At 34.7% G+C, this 10,993-nt stretch overlaps 1 protein-coding gene and 1 long non-coding RNA gene across 2 annotated transcripts in view; one reads left to right on the forward strand and one right to left on the reverse strand.

Annotated features, from left to right (window-relative positions):
* FSIP2 (fibrous sheath interacting protein 2) overlaps nt 1-10,993 on the forward strand; it is a 94,327-nt gene that overhangs the window by 49,016 nt on the left and 34,318 nt on the right. Inside the window, exons 16-17 of the mRNA XM_030802578.1 lie at nt 754-7,183; nt 7,247-9,697. Of these exons, the coding sequence (XP_030658438.1) occupies nt 754-7,183; nt 7,247-9,697 (8,881 nt within the window). The remainder of the gene's footprint in view (nt 1-753; nt 7,184-7,246; nt 9,698-10,993) is intronic.
* Nucleotides 1-10,993, reverse strand: part of LOC115832335 — a 208,306-nt gene that overhangs the window by 4,479 nt on the left and 192,834 nt on the right. Inside the window, exon 9 of the long non-coding RNA XR_004027780.1 lies at nt 877-1,054. This is a non-coding gene — a long non-coding RNA (uncharacterized LOC115832335). The remainder of the gene's footprint in view (nt 1-876; nt 1,055-10,993) is intronic.

Below are 10,993 nucleotides of genomic sequence, written 5' to 3' on the forward strand. Positions count from 1 at the left end.
CCTGACCTCGTGATCCGCCCGCCTCGGCCTCCCAAAGTGCTGGGATTACAAGCGTGTGCCACCGCGCCCAGCCTTTATTTTATTTTTATTTATTTGTATTACCTCTTTTATTGGATACAAAGCCCGTCAATCTATGTAAAGCATTAGCTTTTATTTTTGCCTATCAAATAATTCTTAACAATTAACTTCAGTCATTCCTATATATATAGACCACAGGCTCACCCTTTCAGCAGGGACTGGGAGAGAAAATGCTTTATGTTCCTTGCCCAAATCTCAGCTAGGCAGATGTTTCTGAAAGCATCCAAATATTTTGACTGGATCTGTTTTGAGAAATGTTTTGTTACAAATATTTAATGTATCTTTAAAAATTAGCTGGATCATAAACATCACATATTTTCTTTCCAAAATATTTGCATGTTGTGTGCCTAGACAGCAATTTAGTGATATTTTTAACAAAAAAAAATATCATTTATACTGATAATAAATGTCAGGGGAAAAAGAAACTTCTGAGAGACTGTGAATAAAATAAATCTTACACAAAAAATACTTCACTGTAGTGCAGAATAAACTAGAAATTCATCTTAAATTCTAAATTTCTAAACTGATATTTCTTTACTATTTTCTTTCATAAACCATAATGGTATTCCACCAATACATTGATATAAAAATTAAATGTTACTTTCTGTCTGTCTCCAAAACATAGAGTAAGTTGTTACACGACTTTATTTTCATCTCTGCTTACCTCCTTTCCAGGTAACTTCTGAAGAACTGAATATTATAATTCAGAATATAATGACCTGGGTTGTGGCTGCAGTGACCAGTATATTGTACCCAGCCATCACAAAGTATGAAGAAAGATTGCAAAATAATACATACCCAGTATCTGATGACTCCATCCTCTCTTCAGATAGTTCAAGTTTCTGTAGCACATGCAGTGAAGACTTTACATATAGAAGCTACACATCTGCAACAACTAAAACATTTCAGGCAGAACCCCGTGCATTTGTAGTTGACATGTCAGTAAGGAGACCAACCACACCTATAAAACCTCCTCCTGCACATGTGGAAAAAACAGTTGTGGGGAAAACATGTCACATAAAAGGACAATCTGTAACCTCTAAACTTAAATATAATAAAACCAACTTGCTATATTCACACCCTAAGCTCAGAAGTTGTAAATCAGATAGTCACCTTTTAGCATCATTTGAAACAGGCACAAAAAAATCTAAGGATGCTACCACTGAAACAGATAGCTTAGGGAGTTCATTGCATTGTGATAAAACAGCAAAAGCCATGGATGAAATGAAGAATTTAAAAAATGTTTTTGTTAACTTTAAATGTTACTTGAAAGGGGAAACTGAAGTGATTCTAGAAAGCATTTTGCGAGAAATTATGTCTGATTTAACCCAGGCCATTCCCTCTCTGTCTTCTGTTACTGCTGAAGTTTCTGTTGAACAATGTGAACGTGAAAAAGAAATCTTGCTTTCCAATGTTCATATTTCCTCAGTTGCTTCTGAGATTGTGGAAAATATGCTTGAGAAGTTAGAGTCTGTGGTTGAGAAAAAATGTGTTGAGATGTTCTCACAAGATTTGTCAGTCGACATTAAACCAAGTTTAGCAGCCAGTGATGAACTTCTCACATCATCTAATGGAAAACCTTTGAAAAATTCAATGCCTCATACTTTGGACCCAATGTGTGATATTGCAGAGGACATGGTGCATGCCATTTTAGAAAAGCTAATGACTCTTGTTTCTTTTAAGCAAAATGAATTTCTTCATCCTAAAGACACAAGTAAGCTTTCCTGCCAGCAACATAAGACAGACCCAGTATGTATGTTCCTTCAAAGAGCTGGCAAAAATAAATCTAATCTTGAATCTGATGAAGCTAGTTTAATTGTCAATGAAGAAGTACAAAACTTAATATCGAATATTTTTTCCCAGTCTTCTTTGGTTGCTTATATAGAGGAAGCAGTCAGTGCTATACTAGGTTATATACAAACTGAACTAAATAATGAGAGAATTATTGCATCTGAAGAAACAGTAATACTCCTTCAGCTACTTGATGACATCCTTGTTCAGCTCCATCAGGAACCAATAAATGAAAGTTTTCAAAAAAGTAGGCAACCTAGAATAAGTAGTCCTTCTGACACCAAAGAAAAGTACAGACTCACTGGCACTAGATTATCAAATAGTCCCAGGTCTGGAAGACCATTTCCACCTATAAATGTTCCAGGCATGGTTTGTTATTCTGATGATGAAAATGAGGAAATAGACAATATTGTAAAAAATGTGCTTGATTCAACTTTCAAAGATGAAAAAGTAAAATCACAAGAACAGACTCCTAATCATTGGTTTACAAAGGGAAACACTTGTTTCGAATGCAAAAGAAATATCAAACCACCTACAAAGCCTGGTTCTAGAAGCAAAGCTGCATTTCATGATTGGGAATTAAAGACTGAGCCACCATCTACTAATCATGAAGACATTTTAAAGAAAAAACTTTGTTCGAATAAAGACATTTCAACTTTCAGCCAAGATCAAACACATCAAATAGAAAAGGCTTCAGAAAACATAATCACAAGCATTTTAAAGGAAATGCTCAAGGACATATCTTCTGTTCCTTTTGGTCACTTAGACAGCAAAACTGGCAATGAAGCTTCAGTTCTTGTTTCAGAAAAGCCTCAAGGACTGTCACATCAAGAATGGATAGACCAGATGTTTTCTGTTTCAGAAATCAGTACAGTGGCTCAAGAAATAACAGATTCTGTGTTAAACATACTTCATAAGGCATCAAACTACATTTCCAATACCACTAAAAGTTCCATTTCATCATCAGTTCATCAGACTTCCTTACGTAATTCTGACACTGAACACATAGTCAAAGAAGCACCAAATAAATACCCATTAAAAACATGGTTTCACAGTGAAAAGAAAATGAAATATTTATCTTTATTTGATGTTGATCCTGAAAAGCCCTCCTGGTTAAAATCTGGAAAAAGTGAACCTAAACCTGTAGATGACATTAATGATGAGATCATTCGTACAATTTTTAAAAGACTGAAGTCATTTATTTGTCCAAAATTGCATATGGGCTTCAAATCTTCATTACAATCTCAACTTAGTAAGTACACAGCTAAAATAGTAAACATTGTTTTATGTGCTATCCAGAATGAACTGGAACTTCACAAGGAAAACCTAAATCTTAGGGAGATTGACCATACCAAATCCCTTACAGATAAAGGATTTTTTGCTAATACTGATAAAAAATTAGAATCTCTTGTCACAAGTATTGATGATGATATTTTGGCGAGTCCATTATTAACCTGTATTTATGATATGTTATCAAGTGAAAATGCACATCAAAGAAGCGTTTCACTCTCTTCTCATAAGCCAAAGTCTGCAACTGACAGTATTGATGTACAAAGCACTTTGCCAAATAGGCAGGATAAAAAATCTTTTCACAAACATTTGGCTACTCCTTGTACTCTCCACAGTGTCAATGATGGAAACCATATTAAAGAGAATGCAAAATTGCAAGTGTTAGAAAGAATTGGGGAAACGCTACATGAAATGTTAAGCAAGCTCCTGGGGACCCATCTTCATTCTCAGCTATCTTGTGGTCAACAAAGCAGAGAGATGACCAATAAGAATCAGAAAATGGCTGCTGCATTGCAGTCTAATGTTCAGTTAATTTCTAAAGCAATTTTGGATTATATCCTTGCAAAATTATGTGGTGTTGACATGGATACCAGTTTTGCAAGTTGTGGATTAAAAGCTATCTCAGAGTCTCTTGACATTGACAACCCATCGTTTGCTTCAATTATTGAGAAAATGGCCAAATCCACCAAAATAATCTCCAGCATAGTTTCCAGAAGGGTTCAGGAGAACAATAAAGAAGAGACTAAAAGCAAGGCAAAACCTGTTGCTCCTGTGTCTTCCAAAACACCAAGCACAAAAGAAATGCATCCAAATAAACTGAAAGCTGCAGCTTCGGATATTCTTAATATGGTTTTTGCTAAACTGGAAGGGTTTGCCAATGGACATTTAGAAATTTTCGGTGCTATTAATGATGGAAATAAGAAAAGCAATAAGATAGGCTGGGAATATGAAAGCACCGATATTTCCAGAGACACACATGAAGCATCATTTCTGTCTGCTTTATATATGCACGCAAAGAAGGTATCAAGTGCTATTTTGAAGGTTATTCAAACAGAATTAAATGTGACCTCATCAGATTTGAAGATAAGTGTAAAAAACCCACCACCTGAGACTGAAATTCTTAAGGATGTGGTCAAGTTAATTTTAGATGCAGTATCTTCCGATATGTTTAATGAAATGGAATCTGAAGGGGGAGGCATTGAAACTTATCGATACAGGCCAACATACGGAAGTCTTCCTGGAGGAGCTGAATCAGATTCATTTCTAGAAGATGATGCATGTACAGAGAAAAAAATTATTGATGAGAGATCACCACAAAGAGAAGAAATGAAAACACGTTCTCTTAAACAATGGGCTCTAGAAAAAACCTTAAACAAAATTGAAGTAAAACTCAAAGAACCACATATATCTCCAATTGCTCCCATTATAACAAATATTTTGAATGAAATTTTTCAAAGTACTTTAATCAATCAATTAAATGTCCTTTCTCTCTCCCATTCTAATTTTAATTGCACGGCTCACAATGTTGATGAACCAACTCCCCAAATACCTGTTCAATTTACGGATAAAATGATGGATCCTTTACTGTCTGAAGCAGATATAACCATAGTAACAGATAATATTGTTAGGACTGTATTTCACCAACTTTATTCAGCTGCCGTGACAGGAAGAAATGTAAGGGAAAATAGGTATAAAACTATCACTTTTTCAGCAAATGTTTCTTTTCATGAACACACCCATAAAGGAAAGTCCTCTGTCACTGCGTTGGATGAAAATCCATGTACTTTTCAGTCTAGATTCAGCGTTGCTGACAAGGAGGCAAAGGTAAATCTAGCTGAAGATATTGTACAGGCAATATTAACAAATTTAGAAACTTTTGCTACTTCCAAAGTAAAATCTTTCTTTTGTTCCCAAGTCAACTTTACAGTTCCAGTGGCTTTACCTATTCAGCAAGATCACAGTACATTGAGCAAAGCATTATCAGCCAAAGATTCATATTCTGATGAGCAATTTTCCTGTTGCTCAGTAGATCATACCAAGTCAGGAAAGACTAACTTGTGTCAACTGTCTTTGTCTAAATTAAATACTTATGCACTACAAGTGGCTAGGAAAAATTTACAAGTAATCAAACAGGAATTAGATAAAGAAAGGGAAAATCCTTTTTTAACTCATGACATCGGGATTTCTGAGAGTATTGCAAGTGAAATTGTTAATGCATTGTTAGACATTATATCACGTAAAGGCAAATGTGACAAAAACAGTTCTGACAAAGAGATCTATTTAGATCAGCAAAAAGGTGTTATTGAAAAGCTGCTCAATAAGACCAAATATCAAAAAGTACTTCAACTTCAAATACAAGATACCGTTGAAGGTATCCTGTGTGATATTTATGAAAAAACCCTGTTTCAGAATAATCTCTCATTTCCCACACCCACTCTGAAATGTAGCATAGCTGATAAACATTCAGAAGAAAATTCTGAAATGTTCATGGAGGGTGCAAATAAGATTATTCCTAAGTTTTCAGTTCCTAAATCAGATGTCATTTTGATATCCAATGATATAGTGAATATTGTTCTTCATAATCTCAGTTCTGCTGTCATGCTTGTCATAAATGCAAAGAATCCTACTTCTGCAAGATTGCCCCTGACATTTTGTGATATGTTTCCAAAAACAGACTGTCAACAGCCTCTTAAGGGGTCAAAAACTGAAAGAAAAACAGAGTGTTTTTCATATTCAAGAAACCAGAAATCAGCTTATCCTGATGATAATCAGATAACTGTAGTAGAGAAAGAAGACACTCAGAAATCTGCTACTGACTCATGTGAGGAAAATGCTAACTTCATTACTAAAACTATTTTTAATCGTTTAGAATCTTTTGCCACAGAAAGAATAGATTCATTAATTACCCTTGCTTTCCAAAGTAAAGAAAAGTCATTTGTTATCCCAGAATTGGAAAATTGTAAACAAAATGAAAGCATCTTTTATGATTCAAGCCAAGTGGAATCAGATGTAAATGTCCTGAAAATATCAGCAACTGAAACCATTCTCAGCCAAGAGCTTACAGATTTCACTTTTGTCGGTCACAGAGAAAAACTTGGATCCACAATTCACCTATCGCAAGCTAGCCTTAAGACATATGCTGACATCATTGCCAGTGCCATTTTGAAGCTTATTAAAAATGACTTAGACTTAGAAATTCAAAAGATATATCCATATCAAAACAATATTTTGTTCCAAGAAAACATCATTGTGAGTGAAATTGTTGACAGTATGTTAAAGATGTTAGATGATAAAAGATCTGTAAAGGAAATTGGTTTTAATTCAAAAGAGAATTTTAACTTTTCACAATTAGCTTTATCAAATGAAATATTGTTGGGTGACAAAGAGAAGGAAAGAAGTACCAAACAATCTCTATTTACAAAGTATCCATTAGAGCAAAACCAAATGATATTGGAAAACAAAAGGCAGATAATTGTTTTGGAAGAAATATTTATGAGAAACGGAGAATCAAAAAACAAAGAAAAAGGTGAACTGCTCATTGCAGTGGGAGAACTTTTGAATAAGTTGTATCAAAGAGTAATGGAAGTCATAGGCCATTTGCCTCCACTTAATGAAACTGCCAACTTTATACCTAATTCTAAAATTAAAACATCAGACACAACACAGAAAAACAGTTCTCAATCACATATTAACAGTGTAGCAAATGACATAGTTGAAAGTGTTTTGGGGAAAATGTACTTGGTAGTTGTGACATCATTATATGAAAATAATAAAAGTAGGACAGAAGTTGAAATATCTGACCACAATGATTCCTTACTAATGAAACCATTAAGTTTTAGAGAAACTAAACAAGCAGGAAAAATAAGTAACTCCCCTAGATATGTGATACCACAGGCTTATTCTTATGTCGACAGTCAAAATATCTCTGTGATGGAAAACAGTCTTTTGCCGTATTTACCATTGCAAGTGAAGAAAGACTTACTTCAAATGGTTCTCAATAAGATCACAAATTTTGTCTCACTTCATCTAGAAAAGAGTTTGTCCCCTGAGTATTGTGCTGATAAGTTGCAACTTTTAAGGCCACATACTTTAAAGGTGAGCCCTAAGGACAACCCTAAGCCATGCTTTAAAGCAAATTTAAAAGCAAGATCAAAAATTACCACTTTGCCTAAATGTACAAAAAAAACACACTTAGGACTGAGTGCTGCTAAGGCCAAAAGCAAAACCAAGTTAGGTCCTGGAGAGAAGACCCCAAAAGACAGCAGATCCAAGACTGCCATTGGGTTGTCACATATCATGTCAGCTGGAGATGCCAAAAATTTACTGGACACAAAATTGCCCACTTCAGAATTAAAAATATATGCCAAGGATATAATAATTAACATCCTGGAAACAATTGTGAAGGAATTTGGAAAGGTAAAGCAAACCAAAGCTTTACCATCTGATCAAATCGTAGCAGCAGGTAAAATAGTTAATACAGTTTTGCAAGAATTATATGTTACCAATAACTGCAATTTGGCTTACCCGATCAGATCCTCACATCTCAAACTTTCACATGGGAATATAGGCACAAGATCACTTCCTAAACAACAAGCATGTTTTTACCTGGAGAATGTTTCTTCACAGCTAGAGCACATTTTTCCTAGAGAAGGTATATTTAAAAAACTGTTTGACAAGTGGCAAACAGAATCAAATGACAAGGAAAATGAAAAATGTAAGCTATTGATGATAGCTGAAAATGTTTTGACTGAAATTTCAATAAAAGCAAAAGAATTAGAATGTTCTCTTTCACTTTTAAGTTTGCCACCTCTTGAGAATTGTGAAAGCAGGTTTTATAATCATTTTAAAGGAGCTTCTACTAGAGCTGAGGATACCAAAGCACAAATTAATATGTTTGGAAGGGAAATTGTTGAAATGCTACTTGAAAAACTACAGCTATGCTTTCTGTCCCAAATTCCCACTCCAGATAGTGAAGAAACTCTATCAAACAGTAAAGAACACATTACTGCTAAAAGTAAATATGGTTTTCCAAACAAGCATAGCCTCAGCAGTTTACCAATCTATAACGCAAAGACAAAAGACCAAATTTCTTTGGGCTCCAGCAACCAAATTGTTCAAGAGATTGTAGAAACGGTTTTAAACATGTTAGAGTCATTTGTGGACTTGCAGTTTAAACATATCTCCACATATGAGTTTTCTGAAATTGTGAAAATGCTTATAGAAAACCTTTCTTCTATCCAACAGAAACTGTTAAACAAAAAAATGTTGCCAAAATTACAACCACTGAAAATGTTTTCTAATAAATCCGAGTCAAATACTATTAATTTCAAGGAAAACATACAGAATATCCTTCTACGGGTTCATTCATTCCATTCACAATTACTTACATATGCTGTTAATATCATCAGTGACATGCTTGCTGTAATTAAGAACAAGCTAGACAACGAAATAAGCCAAATGGAACCATCTTCAATTAGCATATTGAAAGAGAACATTGTAGCAAGTGAGATCATTGGCACACTAATGGACCAGTGTACTTATTTCAACGAGTCTTTGATACAAAACCTTTCAAGGGAAAGTTTGTTCCAAGGAGCTGAAAATGCCTACACTGTTAATCAGGTTGAATTAGCAACTAATATGAAAATGTTCCCATCAAAGTTAAAGGAAGGTAGTTTGAGGATTAATCCTTCACAAGTGAGTAAAACTGGGTGTGTGTTTTATTCAGACGAAGATATGAAAGAAAAGTACAGGGTTTCATCAAATTTACCCACCTCTGTCAGATCCTCTGTAGAAGACACAGTTAAAAACTCAGAGCCAACGAAAAGGCCTAATTCAGAAACTATGCCATCATGTTCTACTAGAAACAAAGTACAAGACCACAGACCAAGGGAATCTAACTTTGGTAATTTTGATCAGACCATGAAAGGAAATAGCTACCTCCCTGAAGGCAGTATCTTACAAAAGCTGCTTAGGAAAGCAAGTGACTCCACAGAAGCAGCATTAAAACAAGTCTTGTCATTCATAGAAATGGGAAAAGGTGAAAATCTAAGAGTGTTTCATTTTGAGAACCTAAAACCAGTTGTTGAACCAAACCAAATTCAGACAACCGTTTCTCCACTAAAAATATGTTTAGCTGCAGAAAATATTGTCAATACTGTGCTATCCAGCTGTGGCTTTCCAAGTCAACCACACACTAATGAGAACAGGGAAATAATGAAACCATTTTTCATATCAAAACAAAGCTCTCTATCTGAAGTATCTGGAGGGCAAAAGGATAAGGAAAAAAGTTTGCTTAGAATGCAGGATAAAAAAATCAACTATATACCTGAGGAAGAAAACAAAAACCTTGAAGCCAGCAGGGAAGATTCTTCTTTATTGCAAAAATTGAAAAAAAAGGAGTACCCAACGATAGAGACTGTGAATGAAGTTGAAGCCTTTACTTTTGCTGATCATGAAATGGGTTCCAATGAAGTTCATTTGATAGCAAGACATGTCACCACATCTGTGGTCACCTATTTGAAGAACTTTGAAACTACAGGTAAGCAAGAGAGAACGTACACTAAAAATTTGCATGATTTAAGAAGAAAACCAGTAAAAGACATGTTTAAAAGATCTCCTGTCTAAAAAGCCATATTCACTATTTTTCTGAAAATACTCTTGGAGGTAGATGACTACTGAGTTGCATTTTAATTTTATTTTAATTATTTTATTTTATTTAGAAATAGTGTCTGTCACTGAGGCTAGGGTACAGTGGCATGATCATTGCTTCCTGCAGCCTTGAACTCCTGGACTGAAGACATCCTCCCATCTCAGCCCTCTCCCAAAATAGCTGGGACCACAGGCATGCCACTGCACTCTAATTTTTAAAAATCTTTTTGTAGAGACAGGGTTTTGCTATGTTGCACAGGCTGGTCTCAAACTCCTGGCCTCATGTGATCCTTATTTCTCGGCCCCTCAAAGTGTTGGGATTACTGGCATAAGCCACCGTGCTCAGCCTCAATTGCCTTTTAATTCATCACAATGCAAAAAAATAAAAATAAATAAATGTTTTCAGGATTTGAATTTGAAGGATGTGTTGCTCAGTTTTCTCTATCTACAAATGAGAGAAAATGAGACCATTTTAAAGCAGGAGATTTTGGTTGAGCATGAGGCATAAATTTGGAAGGGTTTTTAAAATTCTTATGCGTAACTTCTTTATAATCACATGGGATGCGCAGTTAACTGATTAAAAGCCATTTAATTTTTGTATTCTTGAAGGCTTTGTTATTATTATTCAAAGTTTAAAAGAACAGTAGAATTAAATGTCTTGTTTTATTTGCATTCCAGTATTCTGACTTAAATTCCTTCTAGGTATAATACTCCAACTGTATCATTACAGGGATTATATTTGCATTATCTTTCTAAGTATGCTCATGTGTATATATTCGTTGAAACAACATGTAATAGTCATTTTGTATATCAAAAACTGTTGATTATTGACAATTAATAAAATTCAGTTTAATATTACTATACTACCCCAGATCTAGGTCAGTAGTTTCAGTTACCAATAATTACTTGCTACATCACCAGTCCAGATACATCACTCACACATCATTCTAATTGGAGATATTAGCAGTCCTACCCACCTGCACGAGGAGGTTATTTTCCATCCTTAAAACCAGTATTCTTCCAAGATGGACAGTAATGTAGCTACAACTATAGACTCTTAAATAGACTTACTCCAGGCATGACTTAATTGATTTTAGAAAAATAAACAAAAGCAAAACAAGCAAGAGAAGATCCATGATTTCATCACATTGATACTTGGCTCTATCAATTCTATATTCCTATTCTC

The sequence above is a fragment of the Nomascus leucogenys genome, chromosome 22a (genome assembly GCF_006542625.1).
Source record: "Nomascus leucogenys isolate Asia chromosome 22a, Asia_NLE_v1, whole genome shotgun sequence".
Taxonomy (NCBI): Eukaryota; Metazoa; Chordata; class Mammalia; order Primates; family Hylobatidae; genus Nomascus; species Nomascus leucogenys.